Source organism: Theobroma cacao, chromosome 4 (genome assembly GCF_000208745.1).
Source record: "Theobroma cacao cultivar B97-61/B2 chromosome 4, Criollo_cocoa_genome_V2, whole genome shotgun sequence".
Lineage (NCBI taxonomy): Eukaryota > Viridiplantae > Streptophyta > Magnoliopsida > Malvales > Malvaceae > Theobroma > Theobroma cacao.
This window is the reverse complement of record NC_030853.1, coordinates 28764028-28781146: the sequence shown is the minus strand read 5'-3', so window position 1 is coordinate 28781146 and position 17119 is coordinate 28764028. Positions and strand designations below refer to the sequence as shown.

Here is a 17119-nt window from a genome sequence, read left to right as displayed (position 1 = left end):
CTAATATGAGTTAGCAAAGATGGAATGCAAAGCAAACTGTAGAGTCAATTAAAATTGTATTGACTATGGCAAGCATTACTTAGTATTCGTTTGGCTTGATTTATTTTTAGTTTATCTACTGTTTAAAAGTAGAAGTTAAGTAAAATAGGATTTTGTAAAAAACTCTTAAAAAATAATCATTTTAAAAAAAATTAAAAAAAAGCTCTAATTGGAGCTTTCAATTTTTTTTTAAAAAAAAAACACGCCAGCTTATTAAGAGAGTTATTTTTTTTCAAAAAGATTCTCTCTCTCAAAAAATACCTCTTTTCTCTCTTCCTATCGATCTCCCTCTCCGCAAATCATCATTTTAGGATTTTTTTTGTTTTTACAAAAATTTTAAAAAATAATTTAAAATTTTTTTTTTTTTTTTTTTTTTTTTTATTTTATTTTATTTTTTATTTTGTNAATAATTAGTCAAATAAGTCAATGGTTAGTTTATAAGTTATTTATAAATTATGTGTTACTTATAAATTATGTGTTACTTATAAATTATTTGTAGAACTTTTTTTTATGATTTATTATTAATTATAAACTTTATGTTATATAAAAATCCTTTCTTATATTTTCAAAATTTTATTTTAAATAGATAAAAAATAAAGTTAGTTTTTTTTATTTTGAACAAAAAAATTCGTGATTAATATAATGTTATTTATTAAATACTTTTTATCACAATTTTAATCAAAATTAAAGTTTATATAAATTATTTTACCATTAATTTAATTTTAAAAATTATTATTTTTTATAAAAACTTTATAATAATTTTAAATTAAAAAAAGTCAAGTCAAACATATTCTTATTTATGAAAAAAAAAAAACAGAAAATATCTACTTTAGAATCTCTCTAGTCCCTAAGTTCTCACTGCTCCTTTTTGCTCTTTTTCAGTAACCCTTCAATCATGGGATAGCTAAGAACCATGATGAACAAGGAGAGAAAAATCTGCCCAAACATCTCTCCATAATTCTTTCTGATGATAACTCCCCTTATTCCAGCAATGAAGCATGCCATGTTCAATATGACCAGGACTGACAATGGAACCATGAACATTGCAGCCCCCTGGAAATCGAACTCACCCTTTTCGTATTTTTCGAGCTTTTCTTTGTCCACTGCTTTATTTGTCAGCCTGAAAGTTGTTTTCTTCACTCCCAACCGTTTCATTGAAAGGTCTAGGCATCCAAATAAGCTACCAGAAACTGACTTTATCACCCAAATTCTCTGTTCATTCCACCATGTCCATATTGTGCCTCCATCAGATAAGACCTCGTGTAGCTGCTGTCCTAGTGCAGATAGATAAACAGTCGAAAAGACAGCGAACCATGGGCTTAACACCTGAGACAACAAAAATATGACATGTTAAAACTCTTCTTGGTAATTCATTGCAGCAGACAATGGCAAGAAAAGATATGCCAAATGCCAGAAGACAGATTGATTAGGGATTTTACCTTGGGGTACAAGGGAATGCCTTTCAAGAAGCACAGTTGGGGAACTATGCCATATATCAGTAAAGCAATGGCAAAAAGGGGTTGAAAAGTAAAATATCCATAGCACATGCTTTGCAGAATGGACATCCTTGAGACGCCATACGAGAGAGGACTGAATCTTGAAAGACCGATTTGCAACAACCCAGAGCTCCATTTCACAAGTTGAACTAAGGCATCCTTCATGTCAATAGTGGTGCACCCCAGAAAACATGGCCTGGTTGGACAAAGATAAACCGAAGTCCATCCTCTGCAGTGCAGAAGGTACCCTGTAAATGTGCTCTCTAACAGACTTTCATAGGAGAAACCTATCTGTACCCAACAATCATTTCTTTAGGCTTCATTTATTTGATCCAAAAAATGGAGCTCTAAAAAGATAAATTATACTCTATGACTGTAAGATACTTGCCTCTTCACCCCATTTTGTGTTTCTTTCATAGTCACAGGAGGCCAAAAGTTTGGCCTCTTTTAAGATAGCATCTGATGGACCTTCAAATCTGGCAATTTCTTGTTCACTGCTAAATTTCTGCAAATCTGTGAACTTGCTAGACATACCAAAACTGCTTTGAGGCTCAAAGAGATGCTTGTCTGGAAAAAAAAAAATAAAACCTTTAATAATATGTTTACGAATGTTGTTGGATGGCCTAAGCAACTGGAAAACAGATATTGCATGATACCTTCAAAATTAGGACTTCCATATAATGCCTTCCTCTTTAGGTAAAAGCCGGTACCTGAAAGTGATGGCCCTCTTATCCCATTCATTCCTTGCCACTTTATCTGAGTCATTAGATGCAAATTTTGACAAAGTTGTTGCGAAAATAGAAAATATTACTGCTAATAAATATTAACTACAAAGAAGTGCTGTCTTTGGTTTAACACAGAGGCAAAGAATGGTACCCTGTAAGCTGATCGGGCTTGGTTATCATATATGTCATTCTTGCTGATATTATAGAACATCTGTGGGAATTGAACGAAAGCTAGAGATGGAGACATTTCTGGATCGAGATGAAAGCACATTGCTTGTGTAGGAGAAGTAGGATCATTGCAGTACATGTCACAGTCCAATACCAAGAGGCAGGGGCCATTGCTAAATTTTTCTGAAACTCGAAGCTGCAATACAAGCGCTAGTTAGCACTTAGCAATCAAGCACACGGAAGTGCCAAGGATACAAAGAGCTACTACTTACAAGCGCATTGAGAGCTCCAGCTTTGAAACGATGAGGTTTAGAAGGTCTTCTTTCGCGAGAGACATAAACAAGGAGAGGCATTTTAGTTCTGTCTTCATCCTTCATATCAGTATCACCATGTATAATCTACAGCAAGATAGCAATCAAACAAGATATAATATAACAAGCATCTAAAAGCTTTATCTGTTGAGAAGTGCATTGCAGCCAGAATAGCTTTGCCATCATATATTTTTGGTTCCTTTTATCAGTTTTTTTTTTCTTTTCTGTGTTGTCTTTTTGTTTTCCTGATTTAGTTATTCCTTTTCTTGCCTTAATATCAACCAAAAGCAGTGAAATGGATTAATGCACCAGAGGAAGCACCGCGGAGATTCAGGAAGTGGATGTTACACATTGAGAAGCTAAAGAAGGGAATTAGGAAGTGGGAAGTCAATCATATATGTCGAGAGAATAACCAGTTAGCCGACAGTTTAGCCAAGGAGGGGGTGCTGCGCCATAGTGATGTTCTGAACATCTATGATGAATAGATGGGTGGGCTCTACAACATGGGGGATCAGGGTCTTAGGAGTGTTGAGGAGGCTGTGGTGGTGTCAAATGCGGGAGGCAAGGCATCCTGGGGAGTTGAGGGTTATGATTTCTTGCCTCAAACAGAGTTCTGATCATGTTCTGAGGCATGCAGGGGGAGATCGTCCAGGAGGCTCTTAGATCATGGGAACTGTCAAGGGATTCCATCAAGATGTACCTGTGCGCTGGTGACCTGGTAAGTTTTGCAAGGTGCTGGTCCTCCACTACAGGTATGGTTGTTTACGGTCTGGTGTGAGACCTATGGGAATTGGATATTTGATTTGGCTGATTTGTGTGTTGAAGCTTAAGCTTCTTGGTTGATGCTGAAACGAGTTGAGTGGTGCTCTCTTGATAATGATTAAATCTGATTTGGTTTGGTAGCGTCAGGATCTTTGATATGTAGGTTGAATTGATGTTTAGGATCCGTCATGTATATTGTGTTTTCTGTTGGAAAGGGTTATTCTGTACTGGGAATGGATGGGAAACCTCTGCTGTGTGATCCTTTTGTAATGCCTGGATTTTAAGTTGATATGATAGCAACTTAAAATCTGGAGCTGAACTGTTTTTCTTCCAGGGAATTGCTTATCCCTTGTTGATGAGTGAAATGCTTAATTTTCAAAAGAAAAAAAATCAACCAAAAGCTGTCAAGACATTCCATTAAAGCATCTCTGATCCTAGTCAAATGCTTTTAAGAATATTAGAAGTTTCATTGGCGTTTATATCACAATATGAACGGTTTTTTATCACTAACGTGCTCACCCTTGATGGATTATTCAGCGAAATTAGAACCCTGGCTGGTACAATCATTTGCATACCTCAACATGAGCAGGCCGATCCTGTACAGCATAAATGCTTGCTTCTTCGCAAACTTTCTCAACATTTCTCTTGACCAATCTGTATTTCATCTGCAGTGATGATCATGGAGTACTGTCAAGAAATGAAACAAAGGATTCTGACAAGATGTGGAAGAGGAAGGTCCAAGCAGAATTGAGACGATGAGTAATCAAGGTCCAAGGAAAACATGAAACAATAAAATATTGATTGGGATATAGCAGAAACAGAAGATGCTAGTTGAACCAATTAACAACACTTACTTCAAGTTCCTCATCCTCTGCACTAAATTCATCAGTCGTAGGAAGCTGTTCATACTTTGCTAACGAGGAAAAGAAAGCCTCGGGGCACCTAGTCTTGATTCCATACTTCTTACAAAATGGAAGCCAACATGTCGCAAACCTAAAAGCTTCTTTTAGAGCATACAAGGTAATATAAGAACCCCCATCATCCGAAAGATACACAGCTAACTTCTCCGGAGGATAATCAAGTGCTAAGGCTGATAAAACTGTGTTCATAACCTCCACAGTAGGCTCCTTTTGCGGGTCAGCTGTGCATACAAACACATCAAGCCCTGGCAAATCCATGTCAGCAGGAATTTTATCCACAGAGACGCTACGAGACAGAGGCTGCCAGCGAAAGGCGAGCGTAAGCCCCCAAATGAAGGTGAAAATGAGCTCAGACAGGGTCATGAGAGCCCATGCTAAAGCAGGCATGTTATTTCCATCAAAGAAATGCGAGACCCGGTAGTAAAGCAACAACAGTGTGGCCGTGAAGTGGAAGAGAGTGTGAAGCCTGTTAAGGATAGTACGACGTTTCTGAGTGGTACAACTGTGAAGGATCTTAGAGGAAGCCATATCTGTTTTTCCGTAGCTGTATGCAATCAATGGTTTCACCACGAGCTTGACAAAGCAGCAGCTTCCTTTTTATAGACCAGCACTGCCAATTTCATTAGTCGATAAAACAACTCTGTAAAGGTGATCTGGTTATCTTAAGAGTAATGCTGCCTCAAACTTGACAACAACGTTTTTAGTCCAACGTGTGTGATGGGAAGTATTCTGATTACGGTTGTATTTGAGCCACACAAATCCATTTAAAGGTTCTATGCTCTAACATTGCCAATCAATTATTGCTCTTGCACCTAAACTTTATTATTATTATTTTTGTTTTGTGCATATGGATAATATTGGACGAAGTTTAAGAGAAGTAAATAAGCAAAGTAATCAGATGGCTATTAGCAATTATTAAAAAAAAGATTAGGCTGTCTTGATTGACTAGAAATATAGTAATAAACTATACTATCTTTTCCCTATCAAAGTGGTCATAATCTATCAGTCACGCCACATTGTGAATACCGAAAACACATTATTAAAGCATATCAATTATCACAAAAAGGCAGCCCCGAAACATCATCGAGCTTTGCCTCCGACTGCTAAAACCCAAAAAAATAATTAAGGAATAAAATTGTTCATCAAGCTGTCATCGTCGACAGTGTCGAGAGAGAAGAGTATAGGTTGAGTAACCATGGCACACTCTCCTAACCAAAGATTTGAGAGTCAAACAATGAACCCATTTCTCAATCCTTGAAGCTTGTCATTTTGGGGAGTAACTTAAGCGTCTTTGGAGTTGATTGATTAAATCTCTTCCATGTTTCTTGTATGTCTTTTTCTGTTTCTTTTTCAATCATTGCCGAAACCCTTTAAACAACCTGGAAAGTCTCCATCAATAAACTAATAAACAAATTTTCGTGTTGGATAATTAAATGTTGCTTAGGCATGGCAGAACCGCAACTCCTGCCCTATCATAAAGCCAGATGGTATTCTTGCTGCTGGGTATTACGCCTTGGTAATTTGAAACCCTCCAAACATACCTACTGAACTCTTTATTAGGTAGTGAGAGTCGATGTGCCATTGCTTCTGCCATCTCCACCCAATTCCTACAGATTGAAGACTGCATTTTCTTTTCTGTTTGCTTAACATGACAACTGTCGCGCTACGCCGGTCCTTGTATGGCTTTGCTGTGAGACATGCCAAGTGCAGATGCTTGTCCCATGAGGATGACCATCTTTCCCAGCTGCTTATGCAGACGCAAACAATATTATTACAGAAAATATCTTAAGCTAAAACTTCAGACTTTCCATGCATGACGATCACCAACTATCAACATTGCAAAAGGTACCCTTTTCTTATTAGGCATCTATGAAGGTAAAACTCACCTTCTTTGCTGGGTACCTAGTAGTCAAAACCCAGTATTTACAATTCTATCGACCGACAGATGTCAGGATGGAGAGAGGATTAACAAAAAATAGAACTTGGCAAAAACTTTAGAGCAAAATGTGAGACGTCTAAGGTACGAAATTTTTGTCAGCAAAAAACCAATGCAGTTAGCCCCTTCTGATATGAATGCTACTGCCTACACCAATCTCTGCAAGAAAAACGAAAAAGTATATAAAAGGCTGAGAACTTCTAAGAATGCAGATGAGAGAAGGAAAGAGCATCTTCATAAGGTAAGAAAAATGATAGCAGATGAATACTATCTGCTGGAAATGTGGAGTGATACCTGTAGAGCTAACTCTTTCAAATACAATTTAAATAATAATTTACATAAAAGCGAAATGGCAAAACAAAGCTTACTCTATATGGCAACCAACATAGGTAGGATTACGCAGGCAAGACAGGGCCCAAGCTGTGATTATATCCCTGACCAGCAAAATAATTTTGTTATTGATGAAATTCATATTTGCAATTCACTACAAAATGGAAAAATTACATGCCTAGCCACTCTTTTTACTTTAATATGCATCACCATACTCAATCGTGTAATCTCATGAATGGAGCCTGCTTGGGAAACACACAAGACAAACCGGAAATTTTTACCGATATAACTACGTGGTACTTATTTAAGTATATGTTGAATCAAAAAAAAAAAAATTCTGCATAAGCCTTGCTACACTGATTTCATCACTAAAGTTGCAGATGCAATGCACAAGGTCTAGTTTTAAACCATCTTAATCTAATCTAAGCCTTTCTATAAGCAATAGTAACTAATCATGCAAACTAACCTTCAGCAGAAGCACTCATTTTGGCTTAGATAATGCAAGGTGTTCTACAAACTTCCAAGAAGGCCTCACACCATCCGATAATGGTGTCCCAAATTCTATGATACGCCTCAGCCATTTAATCCGACAAATAAATTCCTCCAAATCCAAAATTGCAGCTTCTATTGTATCAGAGGATTTTGAATTTAAGCAAATGCTTTTATCAATTTTCATCTCCTTTGAAGATCCACTGTCATCATATTTGTCCATTTGAACTGCATTGCCAGGCATTTGTGCTGAGGCATCTTGAACATGTAAACTTGAAACACTATCTGAGGAACTGATTTTTCTAGGGCCATGATCCATTATATTGAGGCCTATCTTTGACTGTTTTTCAATCAAAGATTTCACCGCCAAGTGCTCTGGTTTGTCTGAAAGAGGTAAAGGACCAGTTGAAATATGAGAAGATAAATAACCCTCATGCTCAATTGTTGCTCCAGCTGTTGGTTGAACATCCTTTTTCCCCTCAGTGACAGTGTAATCTATCAGGTTCGAGGAACCCCCTGCAACCATCACTTCCCATGTCAGGTTAGTCACCTTGCTAAACAAGTAACTACCTAAGCAATAAGAAAGATTGCAGAAGAACATCAAAGATAAAGTTGAAAGACAGTATTAAAACACTATCACATTGATGAGCCATAGGATGATGGGAAAGGGTGATCAAACAAAATTAAGAGATGAGGCTAGTGTGTTAACAGCCACAAAGAACAACTTCTACACTTAGCTTGTTATGAGTGCACTACAGCCAAGCAAGAAAACTGGAAGCTTTTTATGTAAAAGTAACATACTTAAACAACCAACTTGGACCAAAAAACCAACAAGAGATCAAATGTGAAACATCAAAGAGAACAAATACCAAAATCATGCTACAAAATGCAAATATGCACCGATTCATATAGGTTTATTACGAAACAGCTAAAGTACAAGAAACAGTGAAATCCTTCATCTAGGCAATGCCTTAAGAAGTTCCACAAAGAAGACCATTGAAATTTAAAGTAACACAGGTTTCCTACACCTCATTGACCTGGATTTAGGTTTCCTAACTACCCCCTGACAGACAGAAACTGCCAGTTAACAGCTACAACATGTTCTGACCTAGTTGGGATAAGCTTACTCAAAATGTGACTAGCCAAAAGTTTAAAACAGATAAATAAAAAGGAAAACACACAATTCTTTCTATGCATACACAGTATCAAAAGTCAAAACCCTGAGCATCGAAAAGAACGTTTAGAAGCATTCTTACCTTGATTAAGAGGCTTGACTATCCGAGAACAACAAAGATGATATTTCCTCTCCTATAACAACAATGAAATTTGAGAAAATAAATAAGCATTTGAGAGAACAAGAAACACCTCCATGCTCAAACCTCAAAGGATAAAGGATGTTCACAGATGACAAGCATATTTTGCACCAAAGAACTGCTTTTTAAATTCCAAATACTAAGAGCAATTATTTGTCAAAATTAAAGAAACTTCACAGAAAGAATACTGAAGGTCATGGGTTAAACTACGCAGACAAAATAGGTGAGAGTTCCATACAAATCTATACATGTGCCCAAGCTCTCTAACTCTGTTTTCATCTTTCTCTATTACATTAAACTCAGTTTTCATGTTGTTTCCAAACAAGTTGTTATGCCTTCTCACATCAATGGACATTGGGGTTGAAAAAAAAAATACAAATACAAAGACAGAAAAAAAACCACAATTAGATCAGATAAAACTGCAAGGGAGAGCAAGAGCATGAGGCAGCTACCTTGGGAATAAGCAACTTCCAGCCCTCATCCACAGACCAATCCAATGATGGGCGTAAGTCCTTGCAAAAAACCTCATATGAAGACCCTTCACCCACAGGAGGAGGTGGCAACTCAATCTATGCAAACAAGTAGCAAAAGATAAAAGCAAAAACATTAGAACAAAAACAACCATAATAAGTAATTCTCATCGAGAAAAATGTTTAAAGTTCAAATTGAAAAAGAGGGTAACATACTAAGTAAACTGTTTATCCTACAGCTAGATGCTAACATACTATAGCTAGATGGGAACCATATAAAATTGCATTATTTTCTCAAAAACAATACAAACTAATTCACGTAAAAAATTGATATTCCATACTAGAAAATTGTTGACTAGAGACTTAAACCACCTATCCCAACCTGAGAGGATGTTTGAACTTGAGAAATAAGGAGAGGTGTGACTACCAAATAGGATAGAAGCGATACGTGGGCATTGAAATATCTTATAGAAGGAAATACAACCATAATTGTTGCATAGTTAATATAATATGAGTTTACAATTACATGGAGAAAATGCAAAAGCCCTTTCACGACAATCAAAATGAAATGCAAGAAAAAAGCCATATTCAAAAATCCAAACTACTAGAAGCATCAACGCATAGGCCAAAAGATGTCACCTTAACCTTCTCTTCCCCCAATTTTTCAGTTATCCTTCCAGACCAAAAGCAATTATCAGTCCACCAATCTACCAAATCACCCACCTTCCAGACATCATTGACAATGACAACCACCTCTGAGATGGTATTCATATCAGGCATTTGACTTTCACAATAAACAGAAGGATAGGAAGGGCGCACCATCAGTGTTCGCTTCCCATACTTTGAAGTACTACCCTTTTGATATAACTTTGTCCAGCGTATTTCTGTAAAAGAGAATAGATTAATTAAAACACTAAAATTTCTCTCAATAAACAGCAATACAAATATTAATTTCTCATTCAATAAGGCCATCTCTACCAAATTGTCATTTTATAATGCTTATATCTGAAACACATTTTAAATCTAACAATAGCCTAGCCAGATAGAGAGACAACTTACTTTCATCTGGATAATCAATATATTCCAAGGCCTGATACAGTTCCTTGTTCCTCCGACTAAATTCCTTAATCTGATGGAAAACACATAAGACAGTTAAGGGGCCTTATTGAATGACTCAAAATTAACAAGGAATGACCCAAAAAGAAGCAACCTTTCAAGTGTAAACAAGAAATACAATCTTAATTGACTCCACAACAATGTTATTTCTGAAACTATACATGAAAAGATGGCATACAACACAGTTTCTAAAAGGAGATTCCTTTATTGTATTCCACAAGGCTACAGTTCTTATCAAAGAGAAAGAAGGAAAGATCTGTACAAACAGGAAGCAAATCCAAGGACCTCTTATAGAGATATTACAATTTACAAATATATATATATATATATGTAGGGAGAGAGAGAGTGAAAACAATTAGATTGGAGTTCAAAATATTTTTTATATGACTTTTTGCATATCTCTCCTATTTAATTAAGATTGGAGTTCAAAAGTAACAATTCGAAAAAATTTGATGGCCAAAATCTATATCACCCCTTTTTCTCCCGATGAGTCTTTCCCTCTCTATTTAATGATCAATTCTAAGCATGTTTACCACATATTTTAATCAAATGTGAGTTTCACATTAAAAACTAAACAAAAACATACTAAATATGACTATGTACACAAGAACTTATACAAGTAACCCAGACTTGGATAAATAATAGAAAAAATATTAGAAAGAAAACACACGGAAGAGAAGTATAGGTCAAAACAAAAAAGAAAAATGTGGAATATGTGACATAACTCATGAAAAAAATTTGTCTCACTTAAATTAAACAAGAAACTTAATTTTGAAGTGAAATATGGATTAGCCCAAAGAGGACAAGCACTTGATAGTGCCACATTTGATTGATCCTTGATACTCAAACTTGACAACACATTTTACTACCAAACGAGTATTAAGTATGAAGATGAGATTATAAACTTTTTAAATAATCATACACCTTGTCTAAAAAGTACTAAGCCTCCATCATTAATCATTATCCAAGCAGACAACATTGATCACTTGTTGAACTCTAATTTCTAGCACTTTATCAATCAATATAGTTTCATCACATTCCTGATCACCCTAAATATCAAATGTGGGCTGCCAAACAAAATATTTCTTCCTCGAGTAAACACAAAATACTAAGCCCTACAACTAAATTCAAATGTGATAGAGCCAAAACCAAGCACTTAAAACACTTGAGATGCTAGAAATCTACCCAAAACAACCTTCATTTTGGCCAATAAAAAATTTAACTACATTCTAGCTAGCATCATTATTATTCGTACAAAATTTTCTACCTCTCCCAACAAAATATGGACTTGGTCAAGGTTCACCCTACTTTCATTGTCATTGAAATAACCACAATGCTTTTGCAACTTCTTTACATTTATGGTCCTTTTGCTTGCCCTTAAAAATACTTCACCTTAAAAATCTTACCTAATTCAAATATCAAACTTTGAGTTTTTCTAGTTCCACCAATGCATAACACATGTTAAAGAAAATCAAATCCTTTAATGTATGGATTTATATTTGATGCATTGCTAATATATTAATTCCATACATTATCAGTTAACCAAATGTTGCCACCTCATTAATAAATAAATTTAGAAATTGTAAATCCTCAAAAATAAATATTCATTTTAAAAATATTTATTTCGAAGGACTTTTGAACTTTTGATCTTTTGAACTTTATACATTTATGAGGTGCATTCTATGATTAAGTGATAGTATATAAATACTATATAAGGATAGTATATCAAATATAAACCATTAATGCATTTGAAAATTGAGCTAGTCAACATCTTTGCCACATTAGCATCTATAAGTTGTTATCTCTACCACGTCAGCATCTACATGGCATATAGATGGCAAAAAAGGGATTTATAGACACTAATGAAACGTGCCATGTAAGTTGATGTTACATGTTGTGTAAGCCAATGTTACACACCACGTTAGCGCCAACTCAATATAAAATTTCATATTTTGCTATTAGATATGGATTTGGCAAAGATAATGCCCACTTAGACATTGACATAGCAAAAATACCAAATTTAATAGTTTTCATGCCAAATAAGGACTTACTTAAATAAAAGTAACACTTTAAGCCTCAATTGGTACGATAAAAAAGATAAGAGCTTTGTTGAAATAGATATCTTCATCTATCTTGCTCTCTTTCTTTTGAAACAGATATCTTCTATTAAATCACATCTCTTCATAGTGCATTTGTAGTTCTCTTCTATATGTGTCCAAACCACCTTAAATATATTTCTTCACTTTGTCCATCATAGCTAAAACCCCCAACTTTTCCTTTATGCACGCATTCAAAGCTTCTTCATGCATGCCCTATAACTTTCCTTCAAGTTTCAATGAAATTTTGCACTAGTAACTATTAGTCAAAAATGTTAAAAGATACTAAAAAAGTAAAAACATAAAATTTTAAAATACTCTAAACTATTCAAAAAAATTCAAATAAATTTTTATTCTTTTATTAGATTCAATCAAATCCTTGTACTTTTATTTTGAATCAAATAAACACTTATACCTTTATTTTAAGTCAAATAAGTCATTATAATTGATGATAGATTTAATCAAAATACTATTTATCATTTTATGTCATATGACACTGACATGATATTAATATTTATAATAAAAAATGACGTAGCTTACTGATGTGACATGACAACATGACCATGTGATATTTTTCACTATCCACATAAATATCACGAGCATAAAATGACAAGTAACATTTTAACAAATTACAATTAATTAATCATTAATTATAAAAACTTATTTGATTTAAAATAAAAATATAAGAACCTAGTTAAGTACAATAGAAAAATAAACACTTATTTGAATATTTTTGAATAAGTCAAGGGCTTTTTCAAACACCATGCTATAAAAAAAATTAGACAATATAAACTGGACATTTTGACGATCTAACACCACCATGCATGCTCATCAAGTTTCTACCAAACATAACAATCTAATCACTAGCAGCAAATCACCATGAATTTTAAAGAGATCACTTCATACTAAATTCTAAGTCATTTCACTTCATTTTTCAATAGGACCTTAAAAGGCAAATAAGTTTAAATTCAAAAATAAATGACCTAAAGAAAGACTAGGATGGGATAAATTTAAAATTGTTAATTAAAAGAGGATTTAATGAATTAGATGTAGCAAAATTTTAAGAAATTGAAAGGATTTAAGATTTGATATGGCAATATTGTTCCTTCTTAACTCGATCTGACACATCTTAATTTAAAATTTAATGTTTTTAAGCCATTTTCCTTAAAACCAACATGCAATTCTGCATATAACAATAAAAACCACAATGTTTGTATTGCACACAAATATACCTTGCATCTAAACCATGCACCACGATAACCAGCCAAAAAAGATCTTGTCTCAACCTGTTGCCCAACTTCAAATGGAAGATTACGAGGATCCATTATAGCACATTAATGAGAATAGAGCTACAATGAAAATACTTCCAACATTAGAAGCAACTTCAACATTAAGGTACAAAATAGAACTTTTTGAGTTAATACAACAAAGTGATTAAAATATTCCATATTAAGAATAGTCTCTAAATTTGAGACCATTTGGAACAATAATCAATAGCAAAAGATTGATGTTGCTCTTTTAAATTAGGTCAAAGACTTTACATTTTCTAATTCTTTCAAATTAGTGTCTAATATAAAATTAAGGTGTATAAAAACACCTTATTAGACATTTAAACTAGAGGAATGGAGGGGAAAGAAAAGTTTTTCTCGTGGATAAGAAGGAAAGGAAAAGGGAAAACCATTTCTCTCCCTTGAAATCAATTTATTCAACCTTTTCAAAAGGGATTGAATGAAAGGTAAGGAAAGTTTTGATTCATGAATAAGTTACCATTTATATCTACTATGAAATAGTCATATGGCTTTCCTTGATTTGTGAAAAATTTGTGAAAAAATATCTAAATGAAGACAAAAGGAGAATAATAATTTCTCAACTTGCTTAAAGACAAAGAAAAATGTTCTCTCAAAGATAAACTAAACAAACTACCCTTAAAACTATATTTTTTAACAACTCAACATAAGCGCCAACCACTATGGATACTTGTATCCCACAAACTCAAAGAAATCTTTCAGCATTTCAAAAATCAACCGTGAAGGCTCTACAATCCATTAAGTGGACTCAACCACTCCTTTCCTCGTTGCCATCCATTAAGTTGACTCAACCAATCCTTTGCTTACTACCATCCATTAAATCAATTGAACCACTACTTTACCTGCTACTATTAACATTCTCCCTCACCTTCTTGTATCTTGTGTCCTACAAGTAACTCATCTTGGTGCTAAGTTTCAAGAAACCCATTTGCACTCAACTTTCCTTATAAACAACGACAATAACCTCTTCTTTCTAAACCTCATCCAAGCATTGCAAAAAAACAACCAAGAAGACTCCACCTTCCATTAGGTAGACTAAACTTCTTTCCTTGCTACCATTAGCATTCTCCCCCCTCGCCTTCTTATATCTTGTGTCCCACAAGTACCCCATCCTATGCTAGTCTCAAGCAACCCAATTTGCACGCAATCCACCCCATCAATGATGACAATTGTCTACACTTTACTAATCTCATCCATTGTCTCCATTCTCCACCTATCACCCTTCGGTATCAAAATTCAAATTTAAAATTTTCAAGTTCAAATCTCAAGCTCTAAGCGTTAAAGTACACTAGTAAAGACTCATGTACTCTTTGTTGATTACACATTTGGGTGCTTTATCAATGTGTCAATAAATCCACAAATTCTATGAGAAAGGAAATGGCCAAATGTAAGAATCTTACTAGCAACATTAGATTCAAAATTTTGCCTTCCTTCTCACTTCTTTTAAGGAAAAGTATGAAAAATTTTCATATATTTGCCTTTATTACTAGTTCTTATCTTTTTTTTTATCAATCAGAAACAAAAAAATAAATTTGAGGATTTTATTTTCCTCTGCAAGATATTGTCTACTTTAACTCGTTAGTTTCACAATTTTGTCCCACAAAATATGCCTCACAAGTTGAAAGTGGTATGAATATAGCCTATGAGGAATTCATGACTCATCAATAGAACCATAACATCCTCTTTTAACTCCCTGTTGGGAGTTTTTCTTTAATGTCAATGTTAGATTTATGGCTTCCTGTTGAGATCATGTATTTTATAAGATGTGGGATTCAAAACACTCCGCTAAGACTGTGACATCTTTTTTCATCTTCGATCCTTGCTTTCAACCTGAGAATAGACAGCTAATACATTCCACTTATTAAACAGAGTTCTATGGCCAGTCCACAACCCCTGAATACCTATGACATTCTTGGGGTGATCTCATAGTTCCTACGAGATGAAGATGATGAGATTGGTCCATGAATTTTCCTTCCTTTTGTTGCATTTCGCTCAAAAAAATATTGATCCTCCTACCCAAAGATCCCAAATGGGAAACTTCACTTAACTATTCTAGTCTAAAAAAATCTAATTCATCTAAGATCAACCAATTATTATTCTATATTTGTATATTATATATAAAGTTTTTAAATTTTATAAAAACATATAAAATTTCAAATTTTTGATATCTTTATTAAATTAAACTTAATTATAAAATTTAAAATTTTTATTTTTTATATATAAAATAATAATAATAATTTATTTACACCTCCAAGCAAAGTAATAAGAAATATACATTTTATCTACTCTCAAATTGAGATTTATTGGATAAAAATTTCAAAGTAATAAGAAATTTTTAAAAGTATTTTGTGATACAAGATTTTAGACACTTTTAAATGTAAAATTTTAAAATTAAATATTAATAATAATTATAATAATATCAAGAGAGGGTAAATAAAAGATAACAAACAATTCCTTCCTCTTGACTCTTTGATTATTAGAGTTTTAAAAAAAAAAATGGAAACGAAAAGAAGGGGAGGCAAGGAGAAGAGAGAGAAAAGTAAATGAAAACCTACCTTTATAACATCTTGATGTTTCGCTAGCCTCTTCAATCAACCGATTGGAGAACACCAAATTCTAGGCTTTCCATAAAAAGCAAAATGGCGTTTCGAGTTTTGCGATTCAGATCTGGGACTTCTTCAATATTTCTGCAATGATGTACCGCGAGCTGGCTGAATCCGTCCCTCTGGGAGCTGAGGAGTAAATTGAAGCCGTTGAAAAGATGGACCGGAGGCGTTTTCAGAGTTCTTGAGAATAACCTTTGCTTGTTTTGGAATGAAAAGCCTCTTTTCTAGTTTCTTTTTCCCCTTTTTTATTCCGGCGCCGTCAATTCCAGCCAAAGATTGTGACTTTTCCTTCCAAAGAAAAAAAAAATGGAAAAGCTATCATCCAAACGCAGATTAAGAAACTGAATGTAGAGATTGTGAAGCAGAAAAACAGTGAAGGGTTTCATCTACCTCAAAGAATCCAGCCCTTATATTTAATTTTTTTACGAAAAAGCCGGCTGCTTTAGCGGTTGCAACGAGGTATGAGTCTAAATTTTTTTTGTGAGAGTTTGCTTGCTACAAAAGCATCCATAAAATATATTTTTTAATTTTTAATTAAATTATTTAAATTAATTGATTAATGGAATAGATAAAAATAAAATAATTATTATATAAAAATAAAATGAGATAAAAATAAAATAAAATAATTATTACTTTATTTAGTGTGATAATTGAAATAAAATATAAATAATTATTATAACTTATAGTAATGTTTAGTTGAAAATAATAATTAAAAAAATAAGAAATAAAAAGATAAAAATATTTTTTATTATTTATTTAATTATTTATTTTTATTATATTTTTTAATATTAATAATTTAAAATTTAATTAAAATATTAATAATTAATTATAATTTAATAATTAATATTTTTAAATATTAATATTTAATTAATAATTTAAATATTATTATGATTGTTTATTTTTATTTTATTTTATTTTAAAATATTAATAATTTATAATTAATTTGAAATCTTAATAATTGATCAGTTAAATATTAATATTTTATTTATAATTTAAATGATATTATGATTAAAATATTAATACTTTTAATCAATT

General features: G+C 33.3%; 2 protein-coding genes across 4 annotated transcripts; both read right to left on the bottom strand.

The window, feature by feature from the left end:
• LOC18603149 (cellulose synthase-like protein G2) lies at positions 823 to 5147 on the bottom strand. Its single transcript, XM_007034961.2, has 8 exons — positions 4356 to 5147; positions 4077 to 4166; positions 2701 to 2826; positions 2412 to 2624; positions 2192 to 2291; positions 1924 to 2102; positions 1479 to 1826; positions 823 to 1365 (listed from the first exon to the last, which is right to left on the bottom strand). The coding sequence occupies exons 1-8, from the start codon at positions 4947 to 4949 to the stop codon at positions 895 to 897; spliced, it is 2121 nt and encodes a 706-aa protein (XP_007035023.2). The 5' UTR covers positions 4950 to 5147; the 3' UTR covers positions 823 to 894.
• On the bottom strand, positions 5376 to 16576 carry LOC18603148. 3 transcript variants are annotated; one of them, XM_007034958.2, is made up of 10 exons: positions 16475 to 16576; positions 16034 to 16372; positions 13404 to 13520; positions 10019 to 10088; positions 9599 to 9843; positions 8942 to 9058; positions 8433 to 8484; positions 7154 to 7692; positions 6726 to 6791; positions 5376 to 6516 (listed from the first exon to the last, which is right to left on the bottom strand). In XM_007034958.2, exons 3-8 carry the CDS (start codon positions 13494 to 13496, stop codon positions 7169 to 7171), a joined length of 1101 nt encoding a protein of 366 aa, XP_007035020.1. In that variant the 5' UTR covers positions 13497 to 13520; positions 16034 to 16372; positions 16475 to 16576; the 3' UTR covers positions 5376 to 6516; positions 6726 to 6791; positions 7154 to 7168. The 3 variants fall into 3 exon arrangements, with proteins under 3 accessions (XP_007035020.1, XP_017975892.1, XP_017975891.1); XM_018120403.1 differs by lacking the exon at positions 16475 to 16576 and having other exon boundaries at positions 5376 to 6165; positions 6308 to 6516; positions 16034 to 16466; XM_018120402.1 differs by lacking the exon at positions 16475 to 16576 and having other exon boundaries at positions 16034 to 16466.

Coding starts and splice junctions, on each gene's coding strand:
- LOC18603148 (XM_007034958.2), bottom strand. CDS start 13,496: ATGGATCCTCGTAATCTTCCATTTGAAGTTGGGCAACAGGTTGAGACA. Junction 10,089..13,403: donor GTGCATGGTTTAGATGCAAG/GTATATTTGTGT, acceptor GTTTTCCATCAG/ATTAAGGAATTTAGTCGGAG. Junction 9,059..9,598: donor TGGGGGAAGAGAAGGTTAAG/GTGACATCTTTT, acceptor TTGTTTGCATAG/ATTGAGTTGCCACCTCCTCC.
- LOC18603149 (XM_007034961.2), bottom strand. CDS start 4,949: ATGGCTTCCTCTAAGATCCTTCACAGTTGTACCACTCAGAAACGTCGT. Junction 2,625..2,700: donor CTGGAGCTCTCAATGCGCTT/GTAAGTAGTAGC, acceptor CTTGTATTGCAG/CTTCGAGTTTCAGAAAAATT. Junction 2,103..2,191: donor TGGAAGTCCTAATTTTGAAG/GTATCATGCAAT, acceptor TTTTTTTTCCAG/ACAAGCATCTCTTTGAGCCT.